This window comes from Anguilla rostrata, chromosome 8 (genome assembly GCF_018555375.3).
Source record: "Anguilla rostrata isolate EN2019 chromosome 8, ASM1855537v3, whole genome shotgun sequence".
Taxonomy (NCBI): Eukaryota; Metazoa; Chordata; class Actinopteri; order Anguilliformes; family Anguillidae; genus Anguilla; species Anguilla rostrata.
The window spans coordinates 6,886,503-6,901,191 of record NC_057940.1 but is presented as its reverse complement, the minus strand read 5'-3'; the positions used below and the strand labels follow the sequence as shown (position 1 = coordinate 6,901,191).

The 14,689-nt window shown below is 44.0% G+C and overlaps 1 protein-coding gene across 2 annotated transcripts in view; it reads right to left on the bottom strand.

Annotated features, from left to right (window-relative positions):
* Positions 1–3,619: 3,619 nt before the first annotated feature.
* The window catches only part of LOC135260694 (zinc finger homeobox protein 4-like), a 55,252-nt gene continuing 44,182 nt past the window's right edge, over positions 3,620–14,689 (bottom strand). For both annotated transcript variants that reach the window (XM_064346127.1, XM_064346128.1), the window contains exons 7-10: positions 14,449–14,649; positions 13,326–13,446; positions 8,102–13,093; positions 3,620–7,710 (exon numbers count right to left, since the gene is read on the bottom strand). In XM_064346127.1, the coding sequence (XP_064202197.1) occupies positions 6,350–7,710; positions 8,102–13,093; positions 13,326–13,446; positions 14,449–14,649 (6,675 nt within the window). In that variant the 3' untranslated portion in view covers positions 3,620–6,349. The remainder of the gene's footprint in view (positions 7,711–8,101; positions 13,094–13,325; positions 13,447–14,448; positions 14,650–14,689) is intronic.

Sequence of the window (14,689 nt, the reverse complement as noted above, 5' to 3'; positions counted from 1 at the left end):
TTTCAGAAAAACATCTAAACTACAGCCACACAGCTTGTAGTGAAATCACTGAGCAAAAGCATGCAAATTTCAAGCAGCTGTAGTCATTTCTGTTGCGTCAAAACACTTTCCTTGTCATCAGGAAAAGGGGAACTATACATCAGTCTTCCTCTCAAACAAACTATTTCCAATTTCCTGTTTGAGATTTTGAATAATCCTTCCATTCTACTTGAAGATATATGAGATTATTGCCACATGCTTTCATAAAATCTTACGGTTTATCTCACATCTTATTGGGTACTGACTGTGCTGAGCCGAATATTACACACTTCAAAGGGTCATAAAACAAACACTGTAAAAAGTGTGGAACTGATTATAATTTCATTTACTTAAATTAGGGCTTACTTTTATATATAAAGCAAAAAACATGTACATAACCATAAGCAAATAATTCATGCACATGTGAGCAAAACGTAAAAAAAAAAACAGGCAATAATATGCTTTACAATATATGTAATGTTAGTGTATAATCTATTCAACAATGTAAATAGACTAACTGCGTATAATTTTATATTTTATATAATAATAATATATAACATTTTAAGTTATAAATGAGATTCAAATGAAGCAGAAACACGTCAATAATAATAATCATAAAAAATATCTTATTCACAATTAGTAAATTATTACAGAATATTTGCAACAGGGTGTGTGCACACACTCAAATGATGCACAATATGGTACTGATCAAATTTTTCATTTTGTTACTTAAGCAAAAAAAAATTTTGACGATTATATGCACATATTTGCCCGATGAAGTATTATAACAAAAAAATTTAATAATTTTAAAAAATCTAATTTCAAAGGCCAGTTCCATCTATATAACAGTGTGACACAAACAAACAAACAACCACGGAAACGAGTGGCGTTCGGTAACGGCAAGCTCCGCGGAGCAACAGCCTCACACAACCCTGCAGTAATTCACCTCCCCGCCCCTTGTGTTCATCTCCCCCGGGTGATGTCGAAACACTCAATTTGGGAGCGCCAGAACAATTAGTTAATTAGACAGAAGTGTCGGGCGAAGCAGGAGGCAGGAGGCTGGCACCTCGCCAACGTGCCCGGCGGAGGTGCGGAGCGGATTGTGTAATCGCACGGGGGGCTGGCTGGCAGCAGCTCAAGCAGATTCTCTATCCAGCTGATGCCCAAACTCAACAGCTTGAAGGAATACACAAGGGAAAGATACCTCTTATTTTATTTATTTGTTTTACAGATTTTATTATGTTTAACTATTACACTACTACCTTACTGCATTCAGGACGATATCCATAATTTATTAACCATCTATACAAAGGGATGTTAGAAGTTTAGGTAAAAATGTCTTTAATATGGGAGAGTCCATCAGTGAATAAAACCTGTAATCTCCGAGATAAGAGAAAGGGGTTATGAATCACAGTGCCAATTTGAGCCTCTAAAAATGAGAATTACATAGCTATTGTCTTGGGGTTTCATTTTGCTTAAATAAGCTGCGTGGATGTAGTGTATAGGGTTGGTCTGCTGATTATCACTGTAATTAATCTATCAATTGTCATGCTTGCATGATTTACAGGAAATTTCCAGGTCATTAGTTAATACCCATCAGATTCAAAAGCTTAATTGCACAGGCAGTGCACATCGATAAAAGTGCCTGGATGGAAAAAGAAATAATAATAATAATAATACATGACAGACACTGAATTTGAAGGAACTGGTATGATTCGAGGAACCAGAAACAATAAGACACTCGGCATCACCTAACATCCATAAGCTCCTTAAAAATCATAGCTGCATTAATAATCCCTTGAAAGTCAAAATACTGTCCACAAGCACCTATCAACGAAAGGCTTCCAAACAAAACAAACTGCCTTTGATAAAAATATACACATTAACACAATTGCATTTCAAGGATCAGGATATACTGAGGCAATAATTTTTCACAGCTGTTATAAACAGTGCTGTCATTGTGCGTTATAGGACTCAACAGAACAGCTATGCAGAACCAGCAGGCAAAGTGAGCCTTCCTGCACAAACGTTTTGTGTAAAATCATTTAATTTGATCATTTTTAAATGCTGGGCTATCAAAAGATTTTAATGTAGATTATCTAATAACAATTGCTACTAAGTATTTTTTTTTGAAGTATGAACTAAAAGGTTAACACTACTCACTAGTTTGCCATTTAGCTTGAAAATAAAAATACGAGTTCTGGAATGACATCAATGACATTTTATGTTCTTTCAGTTGTAGGCCTAATCATACAGTAGGCTTGTTTACACAGAACTAGAAATTAACTCCTGCTATTGGACCTTCATAAAATAAAAATGCCTACATCATCTGCAGAAAACTGAAAACATTGCTCTTACTGCTTTTTCGGGCATCAATCTGTTTTGGCGCTAGCTAACAGTCAGGTCAACATTACAGAACGTATTTGAAGGTACAGGTTGCAAGGAATACAACCTGATAATTATTTGTTTGAACAACTTTTCCACCAATGTGATTGCATTTTTATTATGTATTTTGTACCTCTGTGGTATACACCCATTTTATATCCAACAGATACAGGAGTTTCCCCATGCAGACATCCTTAACTGCACAACCCCAAGTTGCATCTTTTAAAATCTGCGCACCTGATTCTTTTGAACTCATGGCCTACCAGCGGAGCTTCGTACCCATTGCCCCCTGAGGACTGAAACATGTTCTCTCTCTCTCTGATGTAAAAACCATACTTGACCATATATGGTAAAATATGAGGTCCAGAAATAAAGAATTGAGTCACACACCCGTTTCCCGTTGCTGCGTTTAACACATGACAAACATTTTTGTCGCACCGTGCCCCGAAGACACATTTTGATGAAATGTCGGTCGCGTATCTGACACGGTGAGAACAAAGCACGGCGCGACGATCCTTCATTTTAACTATTAGTTTTTTCCAGTGCTCCGCCTCAACGTGCGCCCGAACGTGATTGGCTAGGCACGGCAAAGGGCAGTTTGGAGTACCAATACACAGCAGCAGCAGCAGCAGCAGCAGCAGTGCATTATGGGGGATTACAGTACAGTCTGCCCTGCATATAATTATCTCGCAGGTAATGAGTCGAGTGTTTCCGCTCTCCATTTACAGACGCCTAATTCATATGCAATTACATTTAATCTCCCGGCACTCCTGCAGAGTGCAGATGGAAATAATCTTCATACATTCCTGCAGCTTAAACTGAAATCGACAAGCCATTCGACTTTTAGTATCTATGACAAAACTGATTGAAGAGGTACACATGTGGTTCACATTTTACACAGATATTTTTTAACTCGTGCAATAACGACATTTAAACCTGGCCAAAGGGAATGAAAACATTACTGGCCTTCTTTGTTTGCGGACATCTTCAGCAGTAATGACATTCACTTCCATGCTGATCGACTTTTCCCCCAAAAAAATCATAACATAATATCATAATTAGAAATATATTTTAACTGATTAAAAGTAAGCATAAATATGTGGATATTTCACCTCTGAGTCTTGAGGGTCCTTTAAAACTCCATCACGTTGAGCCAACAGGAATGCGAGAGCAAGACGCGAGGGTTTGGGACAGACACGGTCCTCATTTACAAACGTTTCGTTTCGTTTCGTTTATTATTGTTATCACTACATCTATCACAATGGTGAAGAAATGTGCTCGATGAATGATTTACAGATGAGGCTGTTCAGATGCCATCTACAATGAATGTCATTTCAATTATGGTTAACTACAGGTCTGAGGTGGGGAGGGGGGAGGTGGGGGCATTTTTAAAGGATGTTAAGCATTGTAATATGGTACATTTGAGACTTTGGACATCACAGTAACAAAAAAGACACAGTTTTCTTGATACAAAACATCGATAACATTTTTGGTTTAATTTTATTTAAAGTCATAACCATGTAGGGGAGATCTTTGAAAAAAAAAAAAAAAGGAGCTTTTCCTTTCCTACCCCGGTATCGGGAATACTTTCTGTGGCATCGTGACGAATCCCGTTAATGTTCAGCAGGAAAAATCCCAGTTTCTCTCCTTTCTGAATGCTACGGTCTTTAGCCCGGGCCCTTCCACCCACTGAGGTTTTTAGAAGCAGGATGACTGCCACATTTATATACATCTATATCTCACTTCTCTGACTCCTCCATTGTTCTTTTTTTTTGTCAGCCATTTTGTTCTCAACACATTTTTGTGCAACGCTGTAAGGAGAGCTCCATCTCGTAGTACAGATCCACATTCAGGAGAAAGGCAGAAACATCCTTCTGACAAACTTTGGATCGAGGACAGGACTGCACTATAGTCTCTTGGAAAACCATTGAAAAGTGTCTTTGGAATTCAAATCGATCGATAAAATATCAATAAGAACATCAAAATGTTTACATAGAAAGAGGAGATAATATATAAACTGGAACTGCTGTGACACTGTTTACATTTCTGGAGAGAAAACAAAACAAAAACCAAAACAAAACAAAAAAAAAAAAAACCTGTATCATCCTTTAAAAGACAAAGGGAATTTTACTTCACCATCTTAAGCAAGATTTTAACCTGTCAAGCAGTTTGCATTTCATGCTACTTGTTCATCTCAGAACAAGAACAAATAAAAGAAATACATTTTTGCATTTACTCATATTAATACATTTGCACATCATGCACATCCAACTACTCATATGTACAAACAGCTTTCTTATTTTCAGAAGTCCCCCATGTTCACACAAGCAATGTCTTCCATTGGAATGAACAATTGTTCACCTTACAAATCAAGATGGAGATTTGTAAAAAATAAAAAATAAAAAAAAAACCCTTGATCACATTCACATTCTATAATTATCCACAGCAAAAAGAAAAGCATTCAGATAAAGCCATTTATGAATCCACCTTTAATTTGTGGAATTGCTGAATAAAGAAATAATAATGCAAGCTAAATAACCTTACAGCAAAATTATGTTAAGAGAATACTTAATAATTAATATAAGTTGATTTATTATAGGTAATAAAACTTAAAAAACAACTGAAATGCCCAGAGTACTAAAAGAAGTTAAATGTCTCATCCAAAAAAGTATAGGAAAACGTACCTCCAAGCTGACAAAACCATTATACTTTACAAAACACATACATTTGTCCCATGTTTAAAGCAGCTTCTTTGTTTACATGAAGCAATGATGTACACCATTTTATGTTTTTTTTCTTTACTTTTAAGTTGTACTAACAGTTTCAAGTCATACAAATCTACTTTTATGTACACAATCAAGTACAAGTTTGGATTGTTTACGGTCAAACTCTTACGGACCAAACTGCTGTTCTAAAAATTAAAAAAAAGTAATAAACAAGACACAGATTAAATGTCCTATTATTTATGAAAAATGCATCATAAAAACAAATTATATAAAGGGCAAGAGGGGAAAAAACAAAATAAGTGCACTATAATCCAGGTGCAAGCAAGTACCTCGATAGCATTGCAATTCACAAATGAAATGAAGTACTAAAAAAGAGAACAAAGTTTTCCCTTCAAAGAACTGGGTGCAAGTTGGGGTGAAGGTATGAAGAAACAGCTATGCAGTAAAATGATCAGGGTTAAATCAACTCTTGCAGAGTACATATGGTCCCTACTGGACTCATGCTGTACGTACTCTGTTAAGAGTTGAATCAACACTGGACAGTTCACCGTGTGGTGCTGATCACAAGTATACTCTGTCCTGGAAAGGAACACTGAACTTAGAGGACCAGCGCAAATATAACCGAAGGGGGATGTACATACTGTTCCAGCACCATTTTAAATTCGTTCAGTGGCAAAACCATATGGTCCTTTTGGGCAACATGAAAGAGAAAGCACACGTGTTGTGCATTCCTAAACACACACGTGCCCGCGTGCTTCTGGTACAATTTTACTTGTTTTGGTAAATATTTCATTTAATCCGTGTTTATGCTGCTTTGACAAACAAAAGATATTCTGTTATGACCTGAGAATTTACGTTACTGAATTACACCTTGTATAAGACAAATTCTCTTCAAATGTTCCAAAATATTTCTCCATACAGTACATGTAAGTTTTTTGAAAATCTATCTGAGGTGAAATTTGTGATCACAACATTGTTTTTTGGCTTGAAACAGGCTCCACAAGAGCTGTTTTTTCATTATTCAGTACAGTACACAATAGCTTAATCAAGCATCTGCAACCATTCTGTCCATAACAAAAATCCTACCATGTCTAACTAGTATATCAATATGGGGAAAACGAAACAATCCTGAGTCAATCATTTGGTGCTGTGATTTTTTGGGTTACACAAACTTTGGAACTGCAGATAAAATTCTTCTTTATTTTATACAGCTTTCACTCCTACACAGTGAACATATCCATTCTAATACTTCTGAAATTGGCACCGAGGCCAGAGGCTGCCTTGGCCTTGATGTCCAACGACTTCCCAATGTTGTCAAGCTTCTGACTCAACTGGCCGCCCAATTTGTCCGAACACATTTCGGCGGGCAGCGAGAGACGACCCTCCGAGGTACCCCGCGTAGACGAGGTAACCGCCGGAGGGGTGGAGAGAGGAGAAGGAAGCGGGGCAGAGGGCGAGAGGAACGACGAAGCGCCCATGGAGGACGCTTGGAAAAGAACGCTGGGCCAGGACACCATGGACGTGCAAGAAACATGTGGTCGGTTACCGATAGCAGACTGTGAGGTAGACGTGGTGGAGGAGCAGGCTGAACGAGGTAATAATCTAGTGTGCTCTTTGGCTTCTCTCATTGCTTGTCTTGCTGCTTTGTCCTTGTGTGGGCTCGACCGAGCGCGCTGGCTAACCGCTTTGTCCGCGCTAATGGTCAGATTCTGGGCCGCGCTGTTGTATCTGCCGCCGGTCGCCTTGCGAAGCTCAGCTTCCCGCAAGTCCGAGAAAGACTGTCCGAAGCAACAGGACCCCTTGTGACTCAACGCGGACTCCTTGTCAGTGAAGACCGCGCGACAATTTTCACAGGTAAACTCAGCCTTGCTTGATGAGTTGACGAGAGCATCTGGACAGTCTGTGGCTCTGGCACCCGCTTGCAATTCTTGGTCGGTGCCTTCAATAGAGAAGCCGGCAGTGTCCTCCTCTTTCGGTTGGACTCCGTCGCTTGGCGTGTTTAATGGCTCGGCGGGCACTGGTTTCTGCCGTTGTCTCTCTGGCGGCTTTTCCTGTTGCAGGGTGTCTGGGAGGGACTGCTGATACTGCTTGTACTGCTGAACCAGGGCAGCTGTCGAGAGACCGGCGATGGCCTGTGGCAAGCCGGGGCCATACGGGAACAGGTTCTCCAGTCCACAGAGAGGCTGGAAGGGTCCACCTTGAGCAAATCCGGGAAGCTGGGGAGGGAGGTATGGGACAAGCCCCGGGACAAAGTAAGGCAGGAACTGTCCCGCTAAGAAGGCTCCCGGATCCCCGGCGACAGTACCCAGAAGCCCTTGCGATTTGGCTCTTTTCGTCTGAGTCCTCTTTCCACTTTCCCCTTCCCTCCGTTTTTTCGAGTCAAAACGAGAGCCGTTTTTCTCCCTCTCCTCGTGGTGCTGTTTTGTCTTTGGCTTGTCCGGGTTCTCTGTCTCAGCTTGATGGCTTGTCGATGGGGTGGAGGGAACAGGAGGTGGAGGGGTCGGGGTCTTGGTTTGAGTACAGCTGAGAGACACAGCAGTTGTGGGGGTGACTGGAGAGGGGAAAGCATCACCAGGAGGACCTGTAGTGAAAATAAAGCAACACAATGAAGAAATATCCAATATCATCATGTTATTATTACTGTAAATCCAATGGTTTACATTGACACTTGACTAAATGTCTATAAAGTGCTTTGAGACATCAAAGGCCTTAATGAAAAGTGCTACACGAATGTATTTACAACAGAAGATTATTAAGGATCAACATGTCAACAAAATGCTACTTTATGTGTTCCTTTATCCACACACAAACACACACACAAACACACACTGAACAGAGTTAAGTCTGACTGCAATATTTCACTGACAGATGTCAATGTGTAGCATGACTGAAATGCACCGATATGAGTCCATGCTTGCATGCGTGTATATTGATCTCAAAATTACTGTTCTGTTGAGGTCATGAAAACTCACCAGGTGTGTTTGGTGGAAAACTAGGAAGCTTTAAATGCCCATTTACACCAGACGAGAGGCCAGCGATTCCAGAGTAACTTGTTGGCCAGCCAAGACCAAGAAGTGCACCGGCATCGGTCATGGATTGCTGCTGAGCTGCAGGACTGAGGGAATCCACTGTTCTCTTCTTGAAGCGTTCGAACTCCTGCTGTGCCATCAGCTGTCGAACGGTTGTTGCCGTGAGGTGATCCTTTTCCCGATCCACATGGCCCCGCAGTCTGTCTTGGAGCTTGTCGACGTGCAGCTGGGAGAAGATGTGCTCCCGTATGGGAAATGTGGTCGTGAACCTTGTGCCGCAGAGGGTGCATTCCGGCAGCAGTCCGTCTGGTGAGTCCTGGCTTCTCACGAATGGCTTTCCAACGGTTATTTTGAACTTCTTTTCTTTGGCACGAGCATTTTGAAACCAGACCTGTACGACCCGCTTGGCCAGTCCAATTTTGTCGCCGAGAGTCTCGCACTCATGCATGGTCGGGGTGCGGCAGTCGCTAAAGCAAGCCTTGAGAACCATAACTTGTTGGTTGCTCATCTGGGTCCTGGACCGCCTGTGGCCTGGTTTGTCTAAACCTAGCTTTCCGTGTTCCAGGGGGCCTCTGTAGGTGAAGGGGTGGGGTGAGCTCAGGTCTACTACGCTCAGGGTCTCGCTCTGATCTGTACTGTCATCCAGGTCATCGCCTTGCATGCTGTAACTGAAATTAGCCGGGTTGATCTGAATGTCCCTGTGGGAGTCATAATTTTGAAAGGGATTTGCCTTGCCTTCACCTTGCTCACTTTGTCCCCTGTGACCTGTTGATGCGTCACTTGTGGCTGTGGTGACAGACGAGGTCTCATCTAAATCTGCTTTAGTTAAGTCATAGGAGAGCTCTCCCGAATTGACACTCATCTCTTCAGTGTCCTCGTTTTTTTCGGCTTTTGAGCATGAAGAGCTCAGAAAGTACTTCAGATGTCCTTCAGAGTGTTTTGCAGGACTTGGTGATGCAGTTGTTAGCTCAAAATCAGGAAGTTCAGATTCACTAGTTTCCATCTTAGTGGACAGGTTCTCAAAGTCATTGTGCTTGTGTAGGATCTCCCCTCCATCAATGCCTGCCAGCATGGAACTTAAACACAAGCTAAAACCTGCCTCCTTAGCTTCATGCCAGTGTCTGGACCGAATATGGCTTTCAAGAGCTGATAGGGCCTTGAAGAGTGAACCACAGAAAGGACATTTTTTGTGAGATTGAACTGTACCCAGTGCTCGAAACTGCCCCTTCCGCTCCCTGGCACGAGTGTTCTGAAACCAAACCTGCACCACTCTTTTCTTCAGGCCCACCGTGTTGGCAATGTGTTCGAGCATTTTTCGAGTTGGGTTTGAGTCAAGGAGGTACTTGTCATACAGGATCTCCAGCTGCTCTGGAGCAATGGTGGTCCTTGGGCGTTTGTCCCTCTGCTGATCTTCGATGGTGTTTCCACAGTCCTTATCACTGGAGCTGTTTTCCTCTCGGTCGTCTAATTTACGCTTCAGAGAGGCAGAACAAGAACTAGGAGATGAGGAGTGGACAGAACTGTTCAGCACTGGCATTTGGGAGAATGTTCCAGAGAGTAACTGGCTTGTTATAAGCGGATTGCTCGGGTCAAAGATCATATATGGCATTTCCAAGGATCTCTCTAGGAACTGTGAGTGAAGAAACTGGTTTTGGGTAGCCAACAAATGCATGCGCTGGTGCTCCTGCCACAATTCTGCAGATGGGAAGATTATTTTACACTGGTCACACTTGTAGTGAAGCATCTGAGGAAGCAAACTATTTGTCAGAGATGAGGAGGTGAGAGGGATATGACTGGATGTGGCTGCAGACTGCAACCTAGTCATTAGTTCCTGGGTTGTCTTCTGCCTGGCAGGTTGTGGAGTGAGCACTTGGGCTGCTCGTAGTTCTGGTATGTTATTTACCACTTGAGAGGAAGAATCTTCAGCTTGCTTTGGATTTTCAGAGGTTAACTTTGGCTTAGGGGAGGCCTTTCCAACACTGGATTGAGGTGAAGGTACTGAGGGAGAGCTTGAGTCAGAACATGCAACGCTTCCAAAGGTATTTTTAGATGAACCTGCATGATCCAGAAGCTTTGGTACATTTTGGTTGCTAGCATCCTTGTATTCCTTGTCTTGCCAGTCACTATCTCGTGCATCATCATCTTCAGCTTTGAAAGAATGGGCATTCCAACTGTCCTTTCTCTCACTGTCTTCAGCTGAACCAGTCTGACTTTCATAATTTTGTCTTGCCTTCTCACGGGCATTTTGAAACCAGACAATGATCACATGATTTGGCAGATTAAGAACAGAAGAGAGCTGATCTATTTCATAATCCTTAGGGTTGGCGTTAGTATCAAAAAAGTCCTGAAGGACCCTCATCTGATGGTCTGTGAAGTGAGTTCTGGAAGACCTATTATTCTTAGTGGGATCCGGTTTGTGAAAATCAATTCCATCAAACTGGGATTCCAGTTTCACGTCTTCCAGTGTCGTCACAGGTGGAATGCTGAAGTTGTAGGGGGATTCCTTGCAACGTTGTTTCTCTCTGAAGAGGGCATTGCGGAACCAGTGCTTGATAACCTTCTGACAAAGGCCGGACTTCTCCGCCAGCTCTTCGATTTTCTCCTCCCCAGGGTAGCTGTTAATTTTGAAGTTGTCACGGAGGATTTTCAGCTGTTCATCAGTAATCCGAGTACGAGGTCGCTTGGACTCTGCCTGCTGGAGAGCTGCAGGGTCTGGCTCCTGCTGATGACAAGGCTGAGTAAGATCTAACAAAGGTGTAGTATCTGAAGAGGGGAGCTGTGGGGTAAGATGTGGAGGCAACCCAGCTTGCTGAGCCATCATTGACAGGAGAAACGGCAGGTCTACAGATGTGGGAAAGTGGATTTGTGGAGACAAAACAGGTGGAGGAGGGGGTGGGGGAGTTGGCGGTGGCTGAGGAGCCTTTGGTGGTACAGGGGTCTGTATTTTTCTAATGGTGGGGGAAGGCTCTGATGGAGGTTGGGGTGAGGGAGGGGGAGGTGGAAGAGTCGGTGTGGCTGGCGGCGATGGAGGAGTTGCAGGAGACAAGGGATTAATTGGATACAGTTTGTCATAGGCCTCTCTGTACTGCTGTGCGAACTTCTCAAGATCTCCATTTGGAAAGATCTGTTTATGCACGTGCTCCTGGTGGTTCTTCAGGATCAGAATGTTGGAGAAGAGTTTTCCGCACGTCCCACACTCAAGCTTGTCGGCGATGGCCTCTTTTTCCGCACACTCGTTTTTCCTCTGATTCCTCTGTCTGTTCTCAATGTACTGGATCACCAGCTCGAAGCCAAAGTTCTCCAGCAAAGCTCTGGCAGCGTTCCCCCTCGCGCCCAGGATAACACGTGGTGGTAGGAAGGGAGGTTCCGGAACCTGCTTTTTGACATCTCCGCTATCATCAGCCGCGACACCGCTGTGGTTTATCTTTTCGGGCTCCTCTTTGCCCTCTGGTTCCTTCGACTGCTCTTCAGCGTCCTCGGACACAGGAACGTCAGAGGCCGCCGTGTCGTTCCGCTCCACCTCTGGCTCTTTAGCCTGTTCCCGCTCTTTCTGCGGCGGCACCTCCGAGTCGCTGGCGGGCTTTTTAGTGGCCTGTCGCTGCAGCTGCTGAAACTGGCTCTGCTGAAGCCTGAGGTCCTCCAGCAACGTCTGAGTCATTCCGGGCAACCCTAAAACAGGGGACTGCGAAGCCAGCTCTGGGTTGAGCTTGACCTCGGCACCAGGCACATAAAACGGAAAGAGGAACTGGGGTTGTTGAAAGTGTAGCAGGACACTGGGAGACATCGGGAGGGGCGGCCAGAACGCAGGGCTTAGAAACTGAGACTGAAAGAAAGCAGCCTGCTGTGTCAGGTCGTGCTGCAACTGCAGCTGTCCTGGGGTCAGAGATGGCTGTGGAGGGAGAAGAGCAGAAATATTTTCAGAGGTTTGTTTTCGGTTAGTTTCTTTGGCTTTTGTCTGGTTATCTTTGGGTATTGCGGCAGGCAAGCTTGCAGAGTCCACTGTCTCTTGGCTAACTGTGACGGGCCTCTGAGGGAGTGTTGATCCGTGGTTTCCGTTTGAAACGCCACTTCCGGTTTCCATTTTAGAAGTTCTGGCTTTCGTCTGGTGAAGTACAGACCTCATGTGGATTTCAAGAGTTGAACTTTGGCTATAAGCAACGTTACAAATACTGCATTTGAATGGTTTGTTATCAAACCGGTTGCTGCTTTCTTGAAGGACCGGCGATGTGGTCTCATGCATAATCTTTTTCAGCTTGTGTAAATGTGAGACCGAATTGTAGTGAACCAAGAGAATGTTCTTCTGTGTGAAGGATTCCTTACACACGGTACACTTGTACGGACGCGCAGGATCCAAAAACTTCTCCACAAAAAAGTTTGTGCCTTTTTTCAGAGGAACGATTCGTTTAAATTCTGGGGTCGCCTCGTCCAGAGGGGAGCCGCTGTCACTTCTCGCCGGACTGTCCTTCCTTTCCTGGACCAGGTCCTTGTGTCGCCTGGGCTCGAACATCCTCTCTTCACTCTCGGCGCTGAGTTCGCTCGCAGGCGGGGTCCTGCAGAGACGCTCGACGTCGGCCTCGCTCAGCTCCGGATGGCCGCTCTCCAGGTGCTTCCTGAGCTCAAGGACCGTCGGGAAGTCGCAAAGGCACAGGGCGCAGACGACAGCGGCGCGGAGCTGAGAATGCGTCTGGAGCTCTCGCGTCTCCAGTCTGTAGGGGTCGCCCTGCTGCTTGTAACCATGGTGATTAGAGCCCAAGAGCTGCTGGTTCTGGAGACCACTTTGATCCTTCCACAGCCAGGCCTGGTTCTTCTGGTCCTGGCTCCTCTTCCAGCTTGCTGCGTCTGAATGCGCCTTCAGCGGTTTCACTTCCAGAACATTCTGAAGCCCCTCTAATCCTCTGTTTTGAGCTTTGCTCTTTAAACCACGGGAACTTCCACCTGGAGTTGAACAGCAGGGGGGGGGAAAATGTTTATTTTAATTCTGAGTTACATACCTGGATGTTGAGGACTACACTGAATGTTTTAATGTTCATATGGAAATGCTAAATATAACTTGCTTATTAAGAATGATGCAACCATAACTCATAAATTTGCTTTTATTAGAATTCCTACATGAGCTACAGCAGAATGAAATAAATAAAAATGAAGATGCATGATGAAACATGCTTACCTTGGGGCTTAACTGGTTCTTTCTGTGTAACAGCTGAAGTGTCCATATGACACAGCAGCTTGTCTCTTTCAGGCAGTTTTTCAGCCGTGTTTCTGGGCATTAGGACGTTGGTTTCTGAGACCTGAGAAAATATGAAGTTGTACGAAAATTACAACAAAGAGTCAGCCAGAATAAAAATACTTCATGAAATTGTTAGTTTTGACTCACAACTCTGGGGGAGTAGGGGTAAAGCGATTTCAAACGTGTGTATATATAACAATACCTCCGAGATACTTCAGGTCTTACTGAAGGGTTAAGCTCCCAGGATAAAAATAAATTCTGTTTTTTCATTAACCAGTTATGAAGACTATAACATAAGAATACATAATGAGAAGAACAGCCCATTCAAGCCCATCATGGTTCATAAATTACCTACCTACAGTCTAGAGAGTATCCAGCACTCACTTAAACACCCCAAGGGTCTCTGCTTCTACAACATGACCTGGCAAGTTGCTCCATGCATTGACAACTCTCACTGCAAAAGAGGCACTTCCTAATCTCAGTATGGAACTGACATTTAAATTCCACGAATAGGTGACCTTGTTGTCATGCTGACAGCATTCAAAGTGAAAACCTTTCATAGTTCAATCTGTTAATCCCTTTCGTGAATGAAAAAAAGCACAGTCTCCTTTCACTGAGCTCTGAATAGGTTAAGTGTCTTAAGCCCTTTCCTTGTGACCTTTACGTTCTGCGCCTTCCCTTCTGTGTAGTTTTCAAAAACTTCCCTTCCCTCTTGGGTGGTGCTCGGGAACTGCTCCCGACACTCTAAATGTGGTCTGACAAAGACACTGTGGCCCATCAACGTAACCTGCTCTGATTAATACTCAATACTTCTAATTCATTTTCCAGCATTCTTTTGGCCCTTTTACAGCAACACGGCAATGCGCAGCTTCAAATTTGGCTCCCCACATTGTCTTATATTTTCAGTTCCCTCTTGCAGAACTTCTGCCAGTTGTGCTAGCCGAGGCACAATATCCGTTTCAGAGACCAGCCCCGTGACCGAATGACACCGCATTTCCTAAAAGTCGATGGCCAAAATTGGTAAAACAGTCGGTAAGAAGCACCGGCGTGCGCTCGTGCCTACCCCCGCGATCAGCTTCTCCACGCAGTCCGCGGCCACGCTGTGCAGGTGGGTCAGGTGGAGCTGCAGGTGGATCTTGCTGCTGAGGACGTCGTCGCACAGGGGGCAGCAGAGAGCCGACCGCACGGAATGCTGGGAAAGCATGTGCATCGCCAAGCGGCTCGCGTCCCCGGTGCTGTAACTGCACTGCGAGCACTGGTTGTCCTGTAAGGAAAGGAACGATAAAGTTAGGGTGAAAACATAT